Source organism: Physella acuta, unplaced genomic scaffold (assembly GCF_028476545.2).
Source record: "Physella acuta isolate Inbredline_101_S28 unplaced genomic scaffold, ASM2847654v3 ptg000245l, whole genome shotgun sequence".
Taxonomy (NCBI): Eukaryota; Metazoa; Mollusca; class Gastropoda; family Physidae; genus Physella; species Physella acuta.
Window position 1 is genome coordinate 325,965 of NW_026731764.1, and position 22,937 is coordinate 348,901.

Here is a 22,937-nt window from a genome sequence, read left to right on the forward strand (position 1 = left end):
ATAAGATGCTGCTAAAGATGACACAATGTACTATAAATCAATCTGAAAAAAGTTGAAAATGTATAACCTGAGCTTTTGTACACAGCACAACTGTTTGTCCATACTGAGCTTCATAGAATGACAACTTGGCCAAGAGAAGCAAAATTTTGGCTTGAAGATTTTTGTCTGAATAGGCCTGTGGATACAGTTCAGTTAGTCAAGTAAATTTTTGTCTCAATAGGCCTGTGGATACAGTTCAGTTAGTCAAACAAATTTTTGTCTCAATAGGTCTGTGGATACAGTTCAGTTACTCAAACAAATTTTTGTCTCAATAGGTCTGTGGATACAGTTCAGTTAGTCAAGTAAATATTTGTCTCAATAGGCCTGTGGATACAGTTCAGTTAGTCAAGTAAATATTTGTCTCAATATGCCTGTGGATACAGTTCAGTTAGTCAAGTAAATTTTTGTTTGAATAGGCCTGTGGATACAGTTCAGTTACTCAAATAATTTTTGTCTCAATAGGCATGTGGATACAGTTCAGTTAGTCAAGTAAATTTTTGTCTCAATAGGCCTGTGGATACAGTTCAGTTAGTCAAGTAAATATTTGTCTCAATATGCCTGTGGATACAGTTCAGTTAGTCAAGTAAATTTTTGTCTGAATAGGCCTGTGGATACAGTTCAGTTAGTCAAGTAAATTTTTGTCTCAATAGGCCTGTGTATACAGTTCAGTTAGTCAAGTAAATATTTGTCTCAATAGGCCTGTGTATACAGTTCAGTTAGTCAAATTAATGTTTAACGTGAATACCACATTTCATAAAATGAATGTGATAAATGGTCTAAAGTTAATCAATTGTGGCCCAACAAATGAGTAGTCTTACCTCTGCTGCGATGTTTGCTTCATTCAAATATTCTCTGGCTCTCTGGTAGAAGCCCTACATGGTGGGTAAAATATAAATTGTGACAGTTAACTAAAACTTTCATGGCAGTTATTTCTAAGAAAGATTTTTTTTAATTACTACCTGTCTGTTGAGTGAGACAGGTAAAAAAAAATTATAGTTTACTACCTGTCTTGTGAATGAGACAGGTAAAAAAAATTATAGTTTCCTACCTGTCTGATGAGTATGTCTGCTGTATCTTTCCATATGTCCTGTAATGAAACGTCTCCAAGAACTTTTCCCAAGTGTGACTCAGCTGATCCATCTCCCTGCTAATAAAAGAACAAAGCTACAGCTAATAATGACACAAAGCTACAGCTAATAATGACACAAAGCTACAGCTAATAATGACACAAAGCTACAGCTAATAATGACACAAAGCTACTGCTAATAATGACACAAAGCTACAGCTGATAAAGACACAAAGCTACAGCTAAAAATGACACAAAGCTACTGCTAATAATGACACAAAGCTACAGCTAATAATGACACAAAGCTACTGCTAATAATGACACAAAGCTACAGCTAATAATGACACAAAGCTACAGCTAATAATGACACAAAGCTACAGCTAATAATGACACAAAGTTACAGCTAAGATTTTCTCAAACTTTAAAACAACAAATGTATTTTATAAAAGTTTGTTCATACTTTAAAAAAAATAGATTTTCCACCCCAATGTTTTTCAACTATGTATCAGACAGCTGTTTAGGCTGTGACGATCAAGTAAAAAAAAGTTTTAAGAAAGTTTTGAATACTGCGCCACCCAGCACAAAACTACTCACAGCAACAATATCTGGAGTGATGGGTTTTGACTTTGGAATTTTTGAGTATCTTTTTTCCAGGGCCTCTTTTATCTTCTGCTCTTCTTTAGCCACCTGTTTTTGGACATCTTGCCATTGGCTGATCTGGTTCCTGGACCTGAGAACATCATGTTTTAAATGTGTTCCATTTATTATCTTTACATAGTTTTTATAAATATTTCTTTCTTTAAACTTATAATGTTCAAAAATTGTTTATTGCTTCATTTAAAAACTGGAGAATAGAGGCACATAGACCTTAATGATGTATATAAAGTAAAACAAAATGTTTAAAATTAAAATGGGATTGAAGATACTGCTCAACTGATGCTGAATATAAAATAGTTTCAGATCAAAATGAAAGTGAAGACAGTGACTCACAAAGCCTGATCCTCCTCACTGATGTGAAGATTTCCCACAAGTTTCAGGTTGAAACTGACACCAGCTTTCAGATCTAACTCCTGACAAATTTCCAGTGACCTACACACAAAAATATAATTTGTAATATTTAGAGCTATTGCATTTATTTCACATTGTAATGTGTACTGTATTTGTTTGCTTTTCTGTTGAAATTCTGAAAATAAACTCATTGCTGGTTGATGTTTTTCTTTCTTTCACTTTTGAACCCCACTTTTCTATATTCTAGGCCTACTGTCTATGTAACCACATGACCCCTTCATATGCCAAGGTCACAGAAACAGGTAAACTCATTGAATTTAAATGCCCCATGGACAGTCAGGTTTGAAAAGGGAACTTTACTTCTACTGCACATGGACAGTCAGGTTTGAAAAGGGAACTTTACTTCTACTGCACATGGACAGTCAGGTTTGAAAAGGGAACTTTACTTTTACTGCACATGGACAGTCAGGTTTGAAAAGGGAACTTTAACTTTACTGCACATGGACAGTCAGGTTTGAAAAGGGAACTTTACTTTTACTGCAAATGGACAGTCAGGTTTGAAAAGGGAACTTTACTTTTACTGCACATGGATAGTCAGGTTGGAAAAGGGAACTTTACTTTTACTGCACATGGACAGTCAGGTTTGAAAAGTGAACTTTACTTTAACTGCACATCGGCTGTCAGGTTTGAAAAGGGAACTTTACTTTTACTGCACATGGACAGTCAGGTTTGAAAAGGGAACTTTACTTTTACTGCATATGGATAGTCAGGTTTGAAAAGGTAACTTTACCTTTACTGCAAGTTGTAATATTTGAAAGAGCTAAGACAAGATTCCAGACTAGTTTACCTAAGATGAACCAGTTTGTTGAGAGCAGCTTTAGGTATGAGTGTCCTGGTGAGAAGGTCCTGGAAGGCCAGGACAGGTAAGGCCAGGTGGTTGTAACCAACCTCTCTCAGCTGGTTTATCAGGCTCTCTGTGTAGTGGAAGGTCAAGGCCTAGGGGAGAAAAGTAAAACATTCAAGTGGATTAGATTCAAATATGTGCCCAGCATGGGGGAGAAAAGTAAAACATTCAAGTGGATTAGATTCAAATATGTGCCCAGCATGGGGGAGAAAAGTAAAACATTAAAGTGGATTAGATTCAAATATGTGCCCAACATGGGGGAGAAAAGTAAAACATTAAAGTGGATTAGATTCAAATATGTGCCCAACATGGGGGAGAAAAGTAAAACATTCAAGTGGATTAGATTCAAATATATGCCCAATCATTAAGTCGTATGGCCCTTAATGAATAATTTTGAGGATTTTTTTCTAACATGTAGTATTATCAATAAAACTCCTTTTTTCATATTTAAATGAATTTGATGTCCAAAATTGAAAAAAAAAAAATTTGTAAATAATATTGTTTAAAATACATTGAAATCCTCTCATAACAGGTCAGCTTTGTTAGTGTTTTTTTGATATATTTTGTTCATAAATGGGCACAATAGTAGATCAACGAACACAGTTTGAAATACATAAAATGGACATATGGGTTTTGGTATAGTTTGTTCACTAATGGACACAACATTAGATCTATGGCTAGAAATTACTGACCAAAGTTTGAAACAAATAAAATGGACGTACAGGTTTTGGTATAGTTTGTTCACTAATGGACACAGATTTGAGAGAATCCAACTTGAAAACCTCCAGTCCCTCCTCTGGCCAGTCGTATGTGGACCAGGATTCCATATCAGAGGGGAGCTCATCCAATGGTATCTTCCTCTTTCGTTTGGGCTGAAAAAATTTTGGTAGATTTTCTTACATTTAAACTGACTGAAACCTCATGTGGGCAGTTATTGGTAGTCACAAATATAAAACATCATAAGGTTATGATCATAAATATATTAAATCACAATTATTTTATATCATAAATGTATGACAAATATTTACATCATAAATATGTATTTTAACAATATTTTAAATAAAAATTAATGCATAACACAAATAAAAACAAATTCTTACTTTTTCCTTCTCTGGTTTAGGCTTAGTTTCTTTTTCTTTCTTATTTGCCGATTTAGGATCGTCTTTTTGCTTGGCTGCGCTATTCTTAATAATTTCTTTTATACTTGGCCCACAAAGACGAATAACAACCTAAAAATAGAATTAAATGACTCATTCTGTATGAGTTTATATTCTTTTATTATTTTTGCACAATTATGCTATCTGGGTTTTGTATCTTGTAATTGAAAAAATATAACATCCAGAAAAGATCAATTTTTTTTTAAAATATCGAAAAAGATAATGTTCAAATGGAAGAGTTAACTTATCAATAAAACTGGAAGTAAATAGAGAAAGCCGAAATAAGTTTTAAAGAGCAGAACAGAATATGTAAGCTTTATGTTAAAGAATTGATGATAAAAATCAATATTTTAAAAAAATTTAAAGCTATCAGAGACTGCTTGGACTGCTCTCTAGTGGACAGCACAGGGCAAGAGAAATGAAGGGAGGCCACAATGAGAAGATCAATGGAGATAGAGTTGAAGGAAAGAGACCTAACATTCCAAAAGGCCGAGGTTATAGTTACAGCCAGGACAAAATTGTGCACACTTGTTGATGCCTTGTGTGCCAATGGGAGTTGAGAAATGATGATGATAAGAGACAGAGAAGGGACTCCATAGGTTTCAAGCAATGGTATTGTTAAGTGCTAAGTCTATAATCACAATCCATCATAGGTTTCACTGGTGTAGTATTTATACACAATAATTCACCAAATACTAAAAAAACAATTTAGAGTTACCTCCCATAATCTCATCAAGAAGCCGTGTGCCATAAGCAAAACATCATTGTAGTTTTCAGAAGATGGGCCAAGCATTTCTGCATGCAACACATGAGCTCTCATCAGGGCTTCCAGTTGTCTGACCAAACCCAAGTCTTTAAGTGTAAGTTCATTGTAAGAAGGTAACACGCCTGTTCCAGGATCATTGCAAGATGTTTTAACAGCACAATAAGAGAAAACAAAAAATAGGAAATAATTTTTCAGTATATAGATCTAATAGGCTAATCTATAGTCAAATTTAATATCTTGCAGTATTAAACTTCTCCTTAACAATGTTGAGAAAATTTGTAAACAAACCGATTTCAGATGATTTTTTAACCACTGGCACAAAAGTAATGGCTGATTTTGTTGGCAGCTCTTTATTGGGGGTCTGAGCTTTAGAGGATGAAGTAAATGGACTTATAGAATCTTTCTTCAGCTTGGAGGCTGAAATACTGTTTTGCCTCTTGAGAGATTCCTTGCGCAGCAACCCCTTGCTAGCAGAAGGGCTCCTATCTGTGAAAATGTCATGTTCTCAATAACTACAAAATAAATGGAGCAATCTTAGTCTAATTTAAATACTCTTTAAAAAATGCTTTGGCCTTACAATGTTTAAACAATTTGTTGGGTGTATTTCCAGTATTTAAATGTATCATCTTTTGTAAGGCCTACAATTGTAAACCATGACATCCGACTAACTAATGTCAAGTTACCAGCTTTTAACATGTTTCCTTGGCATTTACTAACAAACTCTTTACCAGTACTATTCCTACTTTAACTAGATATTGAACAATTGTAATGAGAAACCAGTATTGTAAACTTTAAAAATCCTTGGATTATTCATATTATTGGCACAACTACTGAAAGGTAGAGGTACTACATTTTTAAGTTGATTTACTGTGGTAACTACTGTCTTGACTCTTGTCCCATAGATGTTAGTTTTTGTGCTGAGTTTATATGCCACATATAAAGTCTTCACAGAGTGTTATAAAATAGTTTGGCTTATTTACCAAAGTTACAAATAAATCTGGAAATGAAAGCTACCTAAGATAATGGAAATAGATGAATGATACATTTTATAACAGCATAAAAGCTAAGCCTAGTAAATATGATATCAGAATCATATGTAAAGACAAGTACAGAAGTCGTGAAAAAATAAAAGGAACTTTAGACATAACATGTTGCAAACAGTTCCCTGTGTTGAATATCACATAACTAGTTGGGGGGGGGGGGGGGGACCATTTTTAAAATACTATTTAAGGTATTACTTTGTAGAATAGATAAAAATTTAAAACTAAAAGTTCAAACTTGATAAAATTGACATAGTTTTAAAATTAAACAATTAGCACATAAAAGTGATTAACATTTAAAAAATTTAAACTGAAAATGATTTTAAATTGAAATTTTAAACTTGTTAACTTGAAAACTGCTACAAATTGTAATTATGAAAAAGGTTATAAATAGAAAGTACAAAAATGATAAGGTTTACAAACAGAAGGCTTAAACTTGTAAACACGAAAAAGATTGTAAATAGATGTTTTACCCCTAGACATACTGGCTCGACTTTCAGAAAGTGTACGTTTCCTGATAACTAGCAAATCAATGAAAAGTATTTTAAAACAGATGGATTTAGTGTTAGTTAAACACAAAGCAAAGCAAATAAAAGCTTATTTTATTATACTTAAGGAAAATTAGGAGTGTAACTTTATAAATGTAACTTTTATAAAAACTAAATAGAGTACATATTTACTCTTTTTAAATGTAATACTTATTACCAATTTTAGTGAAAATTTGCAGTTAGTTTTATTTTTGGTCAACAGCCTACAAGTTCAAAATGGTCTCGCTTCTGTTTAACAATTTTAAAACAAAGTTCATGACACTTCTGTGATATTCTCCAATTTAAAAAAATACAGATGGGTTTAAACACTTAAGATAGCAGGTATTTGTTATTTAAACTCATTTTTTTTATAGCAGCTTGTAAAATTTTGTTTTTTTACAATAATATACTTTGAATTAATAATAAATTAAAAAAAACTCCAGCTTTATGTGTATTTGAAAGTTGACAATGCTGATAAGTATATGAATAATTATGCTAACAGTTAATTATCAAATAATGATTCTATATTAGACTCCAAGCTAACTGAGAAACAAACACTTATAAATTTGTTTGGTTGGTAGTTAAACTATCAAGCCTGTATCTACTTATTTTAACAGATTCCTTAGTTTAAGTTAAGCTTGCAGGGTTATTGTTAAACACAAACTAATTCTACTGGAGTAGCAAGCTTTAGATAAAAGATCTTATCCAATTTATTTTGAGTTTAAAGCTGATTTATTTCACTTATTTTAGAATCTGTATAAATCAAACAAAATGATGCACTATTTTATAGCTATTGATTTAATTCAATGCATACACTACTAAATTAATTTCAAAACCAAATGTAAGAAGGATCAAATGGACTTCAGTTTCTGTTGTAACAAACTTAATATATTAAAAATATCGTGCCTGGATACATTGCCAGTAAATACTGGGGGAAATGTTGCTAGAGCTAAACCTTGTACACACAAAACGCATATTGTGGGGGGGAGATATTAGTAACAAACTTGATACACAGCAAGTAAACATTAGAAGAATAATGTTATAAGCACAAGCTTAGATGCACAACAATTATATAATGGGACAATATTATAGTTTGTTGTTAACAATTTAGTTAATACCATTACAATTCACACATTTAGTTAGGGTTACATGCACACAATGTATTATTTCATATTTGACTTTTACCTTTGCCTCTCTTTTTATCTGCCTGATGGGCTATGAAATCCAAACCAAATGGCACAAAAATAGTTAAAACAGTAACACATTAAAGCAGTGAAAAGTAATGAAAATTAATAGGCCACTCAAAAAACTCCATAACTTTTTGACAAGCTAGCCATGAATTCTCAAACGGAAACATATCTGAAAATTTACCTGGTACTTCTGGGGCTATTATTGTTATCTCTTCCTTTTCTAAATAGCATCAAGTTAAGTTTTCATGTTTAACATTTGTTCTCAAGATAAAAATTTTGTCATATAGAATTTATTAAAAGAAAAATAACAGATAAAGGCAGCATAAGCCTACTTATTGGATTTATTTAATTGTAAAATGCAGTTTAGATGTAGCCTATCCTACTAAATCATAATTGTATTAGTAAATGAATGAACTTACTTATACTAATTTAAGTGTGGCTTTACTTTTCTATCCAATTAAGAATTTTAATACTATATATGGTAATCTAATTATTTTCTATACTAATTAAGAATGGTAAGCTGCATTATTTTAATGTATAATTATTTGTCATGAAAACAATTATAATATGCTAATTGAGGGTCTGACCAGGCCTGCACTAATGATTTACCAACTGTCATAAGGAGCTTTACAGAAGTTTCTTTATAAAATTTGCAATGAAAGAATAAAATCTTTTTTACCTTTAGGATCCTCTGGTGCTTTCATGTTCAGTAAAATATCTACTGCCCATTCCAATATCTCTTCAGCATCATTAATAGAAAAGTGGTTGCAGTAGAGCCATTGGCTGAACTCAAGGAGAAGCTCAATCTTTTGGTACTCACTTGATTCAAACTAGAGGTCAAAGTTCAACATTTTACTTAATATTGGCTTTCATTTCTTCTCTAAATAATAAAACTTTTGTTATCAAGATTATATAAATCATTTAAAAGCTTTTAAATGTAAGCATTTATTAAATGAATCAAAGGCATGATTAAAAGGTATGCATTTATAAAATAACATATTTACTAATTAAAGAAAAAAAAAATGTTTTCATATACTGTATTCTTTATTTAAAATGCCTTCTTCATCTTCTGCATTCTTAATTGTAAAGTTGGACAGTATTTCCTCCAACACAATTAAGTAATTAGTGTCAATTGGTTATGTGCTATATGGCCAGTTGACTCTGATTTTCTTTTTGAATTTTATTAGCTGTTTTATTCCTTGCATTTACATCAGAATGAAACTTTGAACCAAAAACAGAGAGTTCTCTGTATAAAGAGAATCCAGTGTTTCTAATATTAACATACCTTCAACACTTCAATAGCCTTTTGGTAGGCAGAAAGCTGCTCTGAAGTTTTCTTAGAATTTAAGGCTATCTTTCTCCACATACTGGAGACAAATTCCTCTGGCTCATCCTTTTAAAATCAACATTTGATACCAATGAAGTTTAATGTTACATTTTTTTAAAGATTTTTTTATAACATTTGTAATGCAGAAAGTATCAAAAATATTTTTAATATTTTTAAATTTAAGATGTTTTAAAAGTGTTAAGTATTTATAGAAGCAAAGTGTATGAAAAAAATAAAAATAGGTAAAGACTTCTGCTTAATAATTTAAACCACGGTGTATATGCTAATTCAAATTATTAAAATTAACTTGAATTCAAGAGAGGTAATGTTCATATCAAGAGACTAAGATATACCTTGAATTTCTGCATATCCATTGTGACATTTTGGCCCAGCTTAGCCTTAACCATGACTCTGTGTTTAAATAACAACCTATACAAAAAAGCATGTGTCAGCATATTAAGTATATTACATTAATAATGTAGAAATGTCATATCCAGAAAATGACAATGTTTAAAATTTCTGAAGCTAAAATTTTAAGGACTTTTTTCCTTTACTGTATAATTTATCAAGTGGATCCTGTCTAGTTATGATGTTCTTAAAAATTACCATTATATATAAGTTTATCTATTTATGCAATTTAAATAAAGTTTTATACCTAATATTTCTATTTCAGTCATATATTATCATTTATAATAATATAAAGAATCATGCACCATTCTATTTAAAGAGAAAAATTTTACTAAGCTTTTTTAGTGCATTTATTAATACCTGATAAAAATTTTATATTTTTTTTATATTTCAAATATATTAATACTAAATCCTGAGATACATTAAATAAATGTTATTAACTTTCAGACGTGTCATACTTACAATCTGTGTTTGGTGCGAGGCATGCAAGCAACTGCCTGGTCTATTGCTTCTATAGCCTGAACCCATTCACCCTGGAATCAAATCAAATTTTATTCCTTCAATAAAATCAAAACCCATTTACCCTGGAATCAAATCAAATTTTATTCTTCAATAAAATCAAAACCCATTTACCCTGGAATCAAATCAAATTTTATTCTTCAATAAAATCAAAACCCATTTACCCTGGAATCAAATCAAATTTTTTTCTTCAATAAAATCAAAACCCATTTACCCTGGAATCAAATCAAATTTTATTCTTCAATAAAATCAAAACCCATTTATCATTAAAAAAAAATATCACTACATGTCAGAACCTCCCAGAGTCCACCCAGCTCTAAAGAGTACCTAAATCACATTAGGGAAAGTATAGGACTAACTAAATTATCACTATATATGCCAAGGTTACAGAAACAGATGAACTATACTTCACTTGCCCCATGGAACACCAGCTTTGAAAGGGAACATGTCAAATATATCCAACATAGATTCATTGATTTAAAAAGCATAAGTGTTTATGCAGGATGACAGAAGAAAGATGGATTAAATTTGGGGACAGTTGGAGAAATTAGGTTAGGTTAGGTTTGTCTGTTGTCCCTCCTGGGATATAGGTCGCTGACAAGAGCTTTCCAGGCATCTCTGTCCTGGGCTAGTCTCTCCAACTGTCCCTAGGTGTATCCAATCTTCTTGGTGTCTTCTTCCAGGTCACGTCTGCAGGTCTTTCTTGTAGAAATTAGCTCAGGACAAATTTGCTTTTAAGTCTCTTATCTGTATACTGTGTGTTAGTGGGATGGGAGACTAGCTACAACTTACTTTATCAGCAAAGGACTGGAACAGCACACCATACATGGCCGCTCGCAAAGAGAGATCATCGACAGGCTTCTCTGGTTCAGATTTTTTTTCCTCCACCTCCTTTTGTACTTTCTCAGTTTCCTTGGATCCCCTCTTCTTCCCAGTTCCCTCCCCTGGTTCTTTCTTCTCTGGTGCAGGCGTGTCTTTACTGTCTCCGATGGTCTCATTTTTGTTATCAGCCTCTTGGTTTTCATCTTTATCTTCCTCTGTTGAGCTCTCCTGTTGGGTTCAATTTTAGAAACATCTTAATAAACATCGTAAATGAATTCACAACTTTTTATTTTGGAAAAGAAAGCAGTCTTTATTTGATTTAAATTATTAACACTAATAGTTCTACAAACCAACTAAGCATTTCCTTAAAACCAATACAAAATTCCCCACATTGGTTGAAAACAGTAAATAGAAAATAAACAAGACAAAGGGCAAAATAATCTAAAAAGTCATTTGAGCATTGTTTAAAATTGCAACAAAATAACAATTTTCATTACAACAAAATTAAAAAAACAACTAAGTAAAAAATATATTGTTAGTTATTTAGTATTCTGCTGTAAATTACCATTTTAATTTTCTTATCACTTGTAGCAGCAATAGCCTCTAGAATAGTTTTCAGTGGCTCCTTCAAAAGCTGTCTTTCAATTGGTTGACCAATCAGGGGCAAGCATGCATTCCAAAAATGTCTGGCAGCTGTCATCACAAGAGTGTGGTTACCTGCTTGCTGCGCATATCTACAACAATCAAACAATCATTTATATAGAGGATAGATGTCTGGGTGAACTAGAATATACATGGCATGTTATTGGTCCAAAAGGAAAACTGGTTCAAATGATTCTTTAAAAGACAATGCAAAGACAGATAATAATAGGAAAATAAATGATGACACAAATGGCTGAAGGGCTATAGTGTGAGAAAAAAGTTACTTTTAAATGTTCAGTGACACATATGCCTAGATACACATAAATGTTGTAACCAAACTAACAAGAAACAAAAATTTACATTAAAACAAAAGAAGTTTCAAATGTACACTTCAGCTATTAATTTTCTAAATAAATGATTCTTTAAAGCATTTTTGAGTCAGACACTGGCCCCAGCCCACCCCACTCAGGGAAAAATTATATGGGGCACCTGACATACTGGAGACCACAGTCCGGTTTGTCCACGAAGTTGGACTTGTTGTCTGAATACCCCACCATATTCACAATTGAGAACGAAGAAGAAGAAGAAGAAAAGCATTTTTAACTTGAGAGTGCTGAACTATGCTTTTATCATGCAGTCTTCTATAGCATAGTGCCATTTGTTCAATATTTGATCCATTTCCTCTGTTCCTCAAAGTTTTATCATTTATCATATTGCTAGAGAGTCAGTGCATACATTATTTTACCAAAAAAACTTTTAATGTGTCGAGTCCAAAAATGGACATTTAAAATAAAATTTTATTTCTAAATTTATTACTTTCTACTTGTTTTTTAATACTTTTATTGTCAATTAAAACAAATAACTTCAACATGTGTGTGAGTGCATTAGTCTGTAGTAACATTTTAATTTTTCAGCAAAAAAAGTTACAATAAAGAGCATATAAAGATTCAAACATTTTCAATCTAACTGGCATTTAACTGGCATCTAACAGTATTAATTTTCTTTCATAGGTAAACAGGTAAAGTTTGGACAAAGGCACAAATATACTACTTTTAATATACTTAAATGTTCTAAAATTTAATTTACATCTTTCCTAAATAACTATATCATTATTAGGAATAAGATTTATTATATATTGGTTTTTAATAAAGGGGAAGTTTTTTTTTGCACAGTGGGTGCTAAAAGAAATTGGGAAGTGAAGGGGTAAAAGATCATTTCTGGCAAACCATGGTAAATAAAACAGAGTTGATGTACCTGGCACTCCTGACAAATTCTGTGATTGCCTCCCTTCTCACAGAGTTCTTTCCCTTCATATTCTCCATCAGACATTGCCCCAGAACAAGATTACAGTAACACAGCATTTCTTGCTCCACTATTTGTTGGTGCCTGCAGAAGTATTCATTCAAGCTTCAAACATGTTGTTATAACTGTAAAATTATTCAAATAAAATCTAACTAAAGGCTTAAAGACATTTCATAAAGATGAATTTAATGTGTAGAAATGGAGTTAAGTGTTGGAATTTTATACATACTAAGATGCAGTCAATACATACTTGTCTGACTTTTTGATACGGCCAGCACACTTTTTGGCCCTCTTAGTGCAAGCTGCGACCTGATTCAGATTTCCAGCTTCAAAGGCTAGGTAGTTGAGGCGAGTCCAGAGCTGGAGCTCTACAAACTTCTCACTCCATTTGATGGCAGTCATCATATGCATGACCTGTTCCATTACATGACAATAACAAGTAACAGGGGACTTTGGTACAAATATTTTTACAGTAAATATTTACCTAAATTTTCATTCTAATCAAATCAGTGAGGGGAGATAATTTTTCTTCATTATTAATTTATATTTGGCAATGTTTGAATAAATTGTTCTAGACATTTTGAATTAGCTAACTAGAAATTCATGTAGACAAGATGAAAGGGTTGTTTTAAAGTAGTTATTCACTTTAACTCACATCTTCAATGCTTGGAACATCTTTAAACTCCATCAATCCATTCCTGTTCAGGGACAGCATCTCTAGGGCTGTGACCACCCTGGACATGAGAGCCTGGTTTTCTTTTTTGTTCTATAGAAAGGTTTGAGATTTTAGAGAATTCTTTTAGAGAATTCATTAGGACAAACTTAAATAAAATGAAAAAAAATGTCATCAAAAACGTTTTAATAACAAGCTTTTATGTAATAATGCACTAAAAAGTAGAAAATAAATTATAGACTACTATTTAAATAACTATAAAGAAAAGCATGGGTGTCTTCCTTAACATTAGTAAAGGTATCCAATAGATACTTAAGTGACCCACGCTTTTCTTTATAGTTATTTAAATAGTAGTCTATAATTTATTTTCTACTTTTTAGTGCATTATTACATAAAAGCTTGTTATTAAAACATTTTTATGAAATTTTTTTTCAGTATTTTACATGTTTTATTTACAATAGAGTTACATGACTAAAAACCATTGTGCGCCTACTGAACGTGATGGCGCGCCTACTGAAGGTGATGGCGCAGCTATTGAACGTGATGACGCGTGTGGTGTGGTTGGATAGACATGCCTATTGATTCGGTCCAAATTTTAATTAATTCATAAAAATTAATTAGGCATCCAATTAAGTCAAATTTAATTTCAGATTGCATTGTCTTCATGTCTTGACCCACGTGCTAAATGTGAATCGTATCGGTCAAGTAGAAGTGTCCGAATTTTCACTCCAGCATTTCGTTCTAGACAGACAGACTGACGACAGAGGAAGCGAGTTAAATAAAAGCTTGTAAAAAAGATTTCTTATTAACAAGGTTATAAAATATTTCTACCTATACATGGACATAAAACATCAAAACTAAAGTGTTTTAGTTAAGTAGTCAAATCTTAATGAACAATCTATACGTTAAAAAAATTAAAGAAAAATTGAATTTTTTAAAATAATTTTCGTTTTATTTTTACAAATATGTAAATAAGCTCCCAACCACATGACTAATCAATTGAAGTGTGAGGAGTTAACACAACCTAAATGTGTACACATACAAATGTCAGAGTTATCTCTACCTTATTCACTATACCAACATAGTTATTAGAAAAGGGAGTTAATATTAAATCAGAATGTTGATCCATAGAAATGTTAGAGTTATCCCTACCTCGTCCTCTGTGGTGACAGGCTTAGGGATCTGCTGCTGTGCTAGCTGCTTAGCTTTCACCCATAGCTGCAGAACTGGCATTCTGGTATACATAGGGACTACAGTTTTGGGGTCAGCTCCATTGGTCAGTCCAATGGCAAAATCACAGATCTAAGACAGACAAAATAACAGATCTAAGACAGACAAAATCACAGATGTAAGACAGAACACAATCACAGATCTAAGACAGACAAAATCACAGATCTAAGACAGACAAAATCACAGATCTAAGACAGACAAAATCACAGATCTAAGACAGAACAAAATCACAGATCTAAGACAGAACAAAATCACAGATCTAAGACAGACAAAATCACAGATCTAAGACAGACAAAATCACAGATCTAAGACAGAACAAAACCACAGATCTAAGACAGACAAAATCACAGATCCTAAGACTGAACAAAATCACAGATCCTAAGACAGAACAAAATCACAGATCTAAGACAGAACTCAATCACAGATCTAAGACAGACAAAATCACCTTATTTTCATTTGCGACATGTATGCTTAAAACTAATTTGTTGCGAGTTTTCTTTTTCTAGACATAAATATTATACCTTTCCCATGTGTAAACACAATGTTATTTTTTTTAGGGAGTTTAGCAGTAGCTTAAAAATTTTAAAATAATAACAACATATCCTATATATACAATACATAAGCATAAACATAAACATAAACAACAACCAAAACCTTTGATATAAGGACAGCCAGATCAAACAGAGCAAAAAAAAGTAAAAATATAAATGTTAAACCAAAACTTACTTCAATGGCTTTTTTTAAGTCTGGCATTGACTCTGGATTGACAGTAGTGAGTGGTTTTTGAGCTTTTGAGGACTGTGGGATGGCAGACGTTTTGCCTGGCTTTCCTTTAGTGTTCTGGCCATCTGGTGGTTCAAGCTTGAGTTCAGGTTTCTCTAGGTCTTTAGAGGTCTTTGGCAACCAGGGTTTGATGAGGCCAGTGCTTATAGCAGCACAGATGTTCACTATCAGTTCTGTATCACTGATTCAAGAAATTAAAAAATGGTAAATTTAATCAGTATTAATAATAAAATGCATTTTTCATCTTAAGATAAATTACATTTTTTAGTATATAAAATAATAAATTATGTTCAATTATTAGAACATAAAATGAAATTGACAGCACAGGAAATTCTAAAATTAATGCAAAAAAAAAACATTTTTTTGACTCCATAATTATCCAAGACAAGAAAGAAAATTTTTTCATATACTGTACTCTTTATTTAAAATGCATTCATCATCTTCTGCATTCTTAATTGTAAAGTTGGACAGTATTTCCTCCAACACAATTAAGTATTAAGTGTCAATTGGTTATGTGCTATATGGCTAGTTGACTCTGATTTTTGCTGCTTTTCTTTTTGAATTTGCTTCCATAACCTTTGTCCATCCAAGGAACAAACTACAAGGCAGCAGTTGTTTCATTTTGGAGTTGTCTCTCCTAGATGAGTTGCTGTCCTTTTCCCCAAACAACTCCAAACTTACTTAAAAGCAATAACTCACCATTTTTCTTTAACCTTTTTTAAAGCATCCAGCACAGCGAGTAAATCAGGGATGATTTCTTCATGCCGTCCTTGTTTTAAGATGTGTGTATTATAGTTCCAGATATAGGCAGCACCACTACAGACTAGCCAGGATTCGTTCAGCACAACTCCAAGGCTCAAGCCTCTGAGGAAGCTTTTGGTTGCCAGATTGTTCATATCTTTCATCCAACCACTAAAACAACAAAATCATTTGATGAATATTAACTTACAGATACATATTCAAACTAATAATTGATATTTATTTAAAAATAAAAGTGACCAGTATTCTAGCCAATCAGGGTCCTCCTCTGGTTTCTTTGGAATGTATCCTTTAGGTCTTTTACTGGTATCCTCCGGATAAACTGGAGAGTCATTTAACTCAAGGTTGAATGACCTCAGGAGCTGCACCAATGCCTGAAATTGACCAAAAAGAATTTAAAAAGTGTAAAAGTAATGTGTGGGAAATAAATAGACTATCATAGAACTGATATTAATATTTAACACAAGAACAAGTAAACAGCTTTTTAAAGTGACTGTGCTTTAACAAAGTACTAAAAATAAATTATTATTTCATAGCCTACATTTTTCTTTTTAAAATTTCAAAATATAAATAATTAATTTTTAATTTTACATAAAAGGGGGAAAGGTTTCTACAAATCACAATATTTGAAAACCAATATTTTTCAGTAATGTATAAGTACCTCTCCATGTATAAAAGAAACTTCTGCCATCAATCGAATTTGATCTTTGACGTTATTTGGGAAATACTGTGGTGTAGCTGAGCGACTGAATGATCGAAGCCTTTTCTCCGGATCTGGTTCTTCCCCTTTGCTGCTTTCACTTTTATATACACTGGGGCTTCAATCAAAGTGATCACAAGGTTAACGAAAAATCATGATTTTTTAATTTTAGTACATTTTTATAAAGAAGTAAAAATGCATGAAATTTGGCTAATCTTGATGTAAATTCTATTCGCTAAACTCTCATAAAATCATAAAAACTAGTGTGTAGGCCTACCTTAAAATCATCAAAACCAGTGTGTAGGCCTACCTTAAAATCATCAAAACTAGTGTGTAGGCCTACCTTAAAATCATTAAAACTAGTGTGTAGGCCTAACTTAAAATCATCAAAACTAGTGTGTAAGCTACCTTAAAATCATCAAAACAAGTGTGTAGGCCTACCTTAAAATCATCAAAACTAGTGTGTAGGCCTAACTTAAAATTATCAAAACTAGTGTGTAGGCCTAACTTAAAATTATCAAAACTAGTGTGTAGGCCTAACTTAAAATCATCAAAACTAGTGTGTAGGCCTAACTTAAAATTATCAAAACTAGTGTGTAGGCCTAACTTAAAATCATCAAAACTAGTGTGTAGGCCTACCTTAAAACCATCAAAACTAGTGTGTAGGCCTAACTTAAAACCATCAAAACTAGTGTGTAGGCCTACCTTTCCATTCTTTTAGTTGTAGCAGGTGGCTGCACAATTTGCCATTTAGGATCATCATATAACAGGCAATATTTACATGCCACTCTGCACACATCCCATACTTCCTGTTTGCGTGCCAGTTTGGCTAAATCTCCCCAAAGTCTGGCTCTGGAGTTCATAAAAAAGTACATTTAACATTGACATTTATACCAGATTTGGGAATATATTTTGCTTATAAAGAGAAATGCATAGAAATTCATATAATGAAATTATATAAATTAAAAAATTTTAAATAAAATTTCAGAAAGTTCTTGAAACTTTCAAAGATAGCAGAAGTACCTTTCCTTTTCATTTTTGTCTCCTACTCTCTTCAAGTGCCCCTCAGTTTTGTTGATGTAAGTATAGTACTGTTTGGCTTTGCCAGCAAGTAAACCAATCTGGTTGAGTCCAGTTTTCAAGGTGCTCAGCTCTACAAAGTCAAACATGACAAAATCAAATTCTGAGTGACGTGGGATACCTGCATGCTTCACTTTTCTCCCTTTAACTAAAAATAGGATTACTGTTGACTATGTTAAAACTATTTAGAACTAGGATCATCAGCTTTACAAAAATCTATAATTAAAATCTAAAGTACTGATTATACTATACTGGTAAAATAAAATATTAATCAAATTAATACATTAAATACATATTATTTGAAATCTAAATATATTAAAATTTTAGTTAATAACATAATTACTTGTAAAATAAATATTTTAAATGATAGACTGGAAAAGAAGGAAAAAACATACTTAAGCTAAAAAAAGATGTTCAAAAAGTGCAGTAATATCTATTAAAAGAGAGTTGTGCCGCTCATGGATCTATCATTTTGATCTTATAAGCCAACTAAATAGCCTAGTAAAGCTGCCTTTTTCTCTTGACTAAAAAATGTAAGATAACCCTAAGTATTTCATTACAAAATGTAATTCATCATAAAAAGTTATCATCAAGTGTTACATTAAAATTATAATGCTCAGTTAAACTAATTATGTTATATTTAATCTGAGATATGAAAATAGGTGCTAAGATTAAGAACAATTTTAGTGATTTGTTAGTGTGAAAAATAAATATAAAGATCTGTATAATAAAATAGCATGCATATATTACAGAGAATGAAAACAGACTAGTGAAGTTTTAAAAAATGCATAGTGACAATAAATCAGCTAATATCACTTACATAACAGGTGTAATAAATGGATGATATATAATCCATGCATTAAATACCAGGGATTTTTAAAGAAAGTAACCTAATTCTGAAGGGACCATTGTACTACATGTTACACAGATTCTACAGGCTTAAAAAGATAAGAAAGATTCTCAAAACATATGACAAGGATTACGTCTCCAAACCATTCAAATCCCATGTAGTACAAAAGTCCATACAAATATGTTAAGGTTACTTCTTAACTTTTTTGTGATACACCATCTAGAAAATATTAACTGTGCAAATACCTTCTTCCATTGCCTCTTTAGCTGCATAGGTAGTGAAAATCATAAATATTTGCTTTTTTTAAATTTGATAACAAATAATTATATCCAATCCAACACTGTTTTGCTGTGTCTAAGATTGTTTCTTATTATATTAGTTTGTCCTATGTATATAAATATTGTATTTTGACTTCTAAAAAACAGTTGTATGTAATTGTTACTTAAAATATACTATAAATTTACTACTATTATAATATAAGTTCTTGAAATATTGGCATGATGTGTATTTTAATAATACTGTTATAGTAATGTGTCCTCTGTTTTATTGAGGTGTCTCAAAATAGTTTTATTGTTATGCCTTTGAATGTCTTTACTGAAGTATCTTCAAATGCATCACTGTTAAGTGTTAGGTATTCAAATATTATTCACTTCAGAAAAAATATTTTTAAATAACACAAACACATTATGTAAAATCACACTTTGCCAACTTTAAATTTTATAAGAATAAATTACCCCATATATTACCTTTTGCCTCATTTTCACTATCCAGCACATTCAGGAATGAGTCTGGTGCTAGAGCTTCCCCAGCCTTCACTAGCAATGAGCGTTTCATCCTTATAGTGCCAGAATCTGCTGACTTTGCCTGTTGTATCAAATTTCATTTTTATTTTCCTTAAAGCAAGGAGATCTTGATTCATTGTCATATACACTTATAGTTGTAGAATTTATCAATTTTATTTTATATGCTTAGTAATCAAACTATCTAACTTTTTCAATAATAAAAATGTATTTCAAATAAGTAATTATACATGCTTGTTAACAATTAAAATAATGTATATTAAAAAATTGATTCAGAAAAAAACCTCACCTGTTCAATAATCATTAGACCTGATCAACTCACCTGTTCAATAATCATTAGACCTGATCAACTCACCTGTTCAATAATCATTAGACCTGATCATCTCACCTGTTCAATGATCATTAGACCTGATCAACTCACCTGCTCAATAATAATCAGGGCCTGATCAACTCACCTGTTTAATAATCATTAGAAATTATCAACTCACCTGTTTAATAATCATTAGACCTGATCAACTCACCTGTTCAATAATCATTAGAGCCTGATCTTCTGGACTCTCAGGTGGCTTATAGAGCTGTGACCTCAGTGTCAGCCGCTTGAGGGAGATTTCCAACTTCTCTTGATAAACACCTGCATCATCCAATAACAGAGCCTGAAACAAGATGGCAGTTGTGTTACAGATATCCGAACTTTTCACACAGATATCCAAATTATTTAAACATATATTCTTACCTTGCATGCAGATATCCCAAAAAATATATAGATAATTAATTTAGATTGCCTAGCAATACACTTTATGCTGATATGCTAACTAGGTATTCATTACACTATTATATTCAAAAAACTATTTGTGCACATTTTCTAGAAATCAATTCAAATATCAAAACAGTTGATGTAGAGATTTTTTCATAATTTAGAAAATAAAAAAATCACTGAATTGTTTTTTAAATTATGGTTTTCTGCTTTGTAACTTTCAACATTTTTTTAATGTGTAAAAATGCAATTATTAAACTACCTGTGTTAAATTAATGAAATGATATTGACATTTTTTTAGACATAGATAAACAGCTTTTATAAGGAGCCTTGTGTCAGGTTTTTTTTTTGTATCAATGGTTTAAAATGTAACATAAAATTAGCTCTACTTTTTCTGTCATGTATTCATGAGGTACACCACACTTCTGTGGACCACTACAGGTGAGAATACAGGTGACCTACCTTCTTCAAGTGTTCAGTGGCTGCTTCGATTTGTTCATAGTCCTCTTCACACTTGGCCAATTCTGTGTGAACTTGACATCGCAGCTGAATTAGCAGGCTGAGGAATGTTGGATACAAGAAATAATAACGTTTTTAAAAATCGCCTCTTTATGTTTTTCTAAAGTTTCAGTCACCATAGCAACACACAAACTATAAAACCACCATTCAATGTTTTTCTAAAGTTTCAGTCACCATAGCAACACACAAACTATAAAACCACCATTCAATGTTTTTCTAAAGTTTCAGTCACCATGGCAACACACAAACTATACAGTCACCTGTCAATGTTTTCCAGTGCTCTAGCCACCATGGCAACACACAAACTATACAGTCACCTGTCAATGTTTTCCAGTGCTCTAGCCACCATAGTCAAAGGTCTCCTGACCTTGTCTCTCAGGTTGGGCTGGAGCAGAGGCAGACATAGGTTCCACTGGGTCGCACATCCCGCCTGTATCACATTAGGATCTCCAAGACGAATGGCATTCATAAGTACATCTTCACACTTTTTTATTGCTTGTATTCGTGTCTGTGAAATCAGATATTAGAAGCATGAGGTTTAAAATTCTATGTCTTCCAGGCAAGTTGATTTAATGTATGTATTTACTTTCACTATGGGACAGCAGGGTTGATAGATTGGATGACTACTAACACAAAAGTCATGAGCTCAAGTCTAACTTGAGAGAGTTAGATGTGTTGCGATCTGATGGGTACTATATTTGAGTTTGGTAAAGTAAATTTATGGGTATAGTGCTGACTGCACAATTTCTTTGTGTGCTGGGGTGAATGAAGAAGTAGAAGATTATTTCATTTTTTCCTTATTTTAAAAAAAAAATCCACGCAAAACTTAGAATGGAGCATACATCAAAAACACAGCAATTTACATCAAGTAAATAATATACACCCACACTTAAACATTCAACAGAAATAACAGAAAAATTTTCATCAACAATTAAACTAATTACACCAGCAATTAAACAACATATACCCATGACAGAACAAACTACATCAACAACTAAACTAACTACACCAGTAATTAAACAACTTATACCCATGACAGAACAAACTACATCAACAACTCAACTAACTACACCAGCAATTAAACAACTTATACCCATGACAGAACAAACTACATCAACAACTCAACTAACTACACCAGTAATTAAACAACTTATACCCATGACAGAACAAACTACATCTACAACTTAACTAACTACACCAGCAATTAAACAACTTATACCCATGACAGAACAAACTACATCAACAACTTAACTAACTACACCAGCAATTAAACAATTTATACCCATGACAGAAAAAACTACATCAACAACTAAACTAATTACACCAGCAATTAAACAACTTATACCCATGACAGAACAAACTACATCTACAACTAAACTAACTACACCAGCAATTAAACAACTTATACCCATGACAGAACAAACTACATCTACAACTCAACTAACTACACCAGCCATTAAACAACTTATACCCATGACAGAAAAAACTACATCAACAACTCAACTAACTACACCAGCAATTAAACAACTTATACCCATGACAGAAAAAACTACATCAACAACTAAACTAATTACACCAGCAATTAAACAACTTATACCCATGACAGAACAAACTACATCTACAACTAAACTAACTACACCAGCAATTAAACAACTTATACCCATGACAAAACAAACTACATCCACAAAATGAACTAACTATGCCTGCAATCAAACTACTTACACTAGTGATAGATCAAACTAAATCAACAACTGACCTAATTACACCTGCAATTGAACAACTTACACTAATGCTAGATCAAACTATATCAACAACAAAATAACCTACTTCCACAACGGATTCTAATAAAGCTTCATGTTTGTCACCCAGAGATTTAACCATCAGCTGGCACTCTAAAAATTCATGAGCCAGTTGGAAGCCTGCATCCTAGGAACAAAGAAAAAAAATATTTTAAATGTAAGTATCCTGTCAACTGAGAAGGCTTTTTTTTTCATTAAAATATCCTGAGAACAGAGATATTTTTTTAAAATTAAAATACAGACGAAAACTTATTTAATTAAAAGCAATAACTT

At 32.1% G+C, this 22,937-nt stretch overlaps 1 protein-coding gene across 12 annotated transcripts in view; it reads right to left on the bottom strand.

Moving 5' to 3' along the window:
- Positions 1-22,937, bottom strand: part of LOC131938470 (cilia- and flagella-associated protein 46) — a 56,047-nt gene that overhangs the window by 22,531 nt on the left and 10,579 nt on the right. For 7 of the 12 annotated variants that reach the window (XM_059296522.1, XM_059296518.1, XM_059296512.1 and 4 more), the window contains 34 exons: positions 22,693-22,791; positions 21,183-21,373; positions 20,809-20,905; positions 20,114-20,245; positions 19,539-19,656; positions 19,038-19,058; positions 17,886-18,015; positions 17,568-17,714; positions 16,824-16,980; positions 16,403-16,536; positions 16,103-16,315; positions 15,347-15,584; positions 14,543-14,692; positions 13,373-13,483; positions 12,968-13,131; positions 12,670-12,801; positions 11,339-11,507; positions 10,744-11,001; positions 9,895-9,965; positions 9,378-9,453; positions 8,983-9,090; positions 8,377-8,527; positions 7,879-7,917; positions 6,454-6,501; positions 5,229-5,426; positions 4,893-5,062; positions 4,118-4,246; positions 3,740-3,889; positions 2,961-3,109; positions 2,096-2,194; positions 1,700-1,835; positions 1,088-1,186; positions 858-911; positions 68-175 (listed from right to left, as the gene is read on the bottom strand). In XM_059296522.1, the coding sequence (XP_059152505.1) occupies positions 68-175; positions 858-911; positions 1,088-1,186; positions 1,700-1,835; positions 2,096-2,194; positions 2,961-3,109; positions 3,740-3,889; positions 4,118-4,246; positions 4,893-5,062; positions 5,229-5,426; positions 6,454-6,501; positions 7,879-7,917; positions 8,377-8,527; positions 8,983-9,090; positions 9,378-9,453; positions 9,895-9,965; positions 10,744-11,001; positions 11,339-11,507; positions 12,670-12,801; positions 12,968-13,131; positions 13,373-13,483; positions 14,543-14,692; positions 15,347-15,584; positions 16,103-16,315; positions 16,403-16,536; positions 16,824-16,980; positions 17,568-17,714; positions 17,886-18,015; positions 19,038-19,058; positions 19,539-19,656; positions 20,114-20,245; positions 20,809-20,905; positions 21,183-21,373; positions 22,693-22,791 (4,446 nt within the window). Of the gene's footprint in view, positions 1-67; positions 176-857; positions 912-1,087; positions 1,187-1,699; positions 1,836-2,095; positions 2,195-2,960; positions 3,110-3,739; positions 3,890-4,117; positions 4,247-4,892; positions 5,063-5,228; positions 5,427-6,453; positions 6,502-7,692; positions 7,723-7,878; positions 7,918-8,376; positions 8,528-8,982; positions 9,091-9,377; positions 9,454-9,894; positions 9,966-10,743; positions 11,002-11,338; positions 11,508-12,669; positions 12,802-12,967; positions 13,132-13,372; positions 13,484-14,542; positions 14,693-15,346; positions 15,585-16,102; positions 16,316-16,402; positions 16,537-16,823; positions 16,981-17,567; positions 17,715-17,885; positions 18,016-19,037; positions 19,059-19,538; positions 19,657-20,113; positions 20,246-20,808; positions 20,906-21,182; positions 21,374-22,692; positions 22,792-22,937 lie in introns of all 12 variants that reach the window. The other 5 variants (XM_059296514.1, XM_059296515.1, XM_059296520.1 and 2 more) reach the window with 5 other exon arrangements.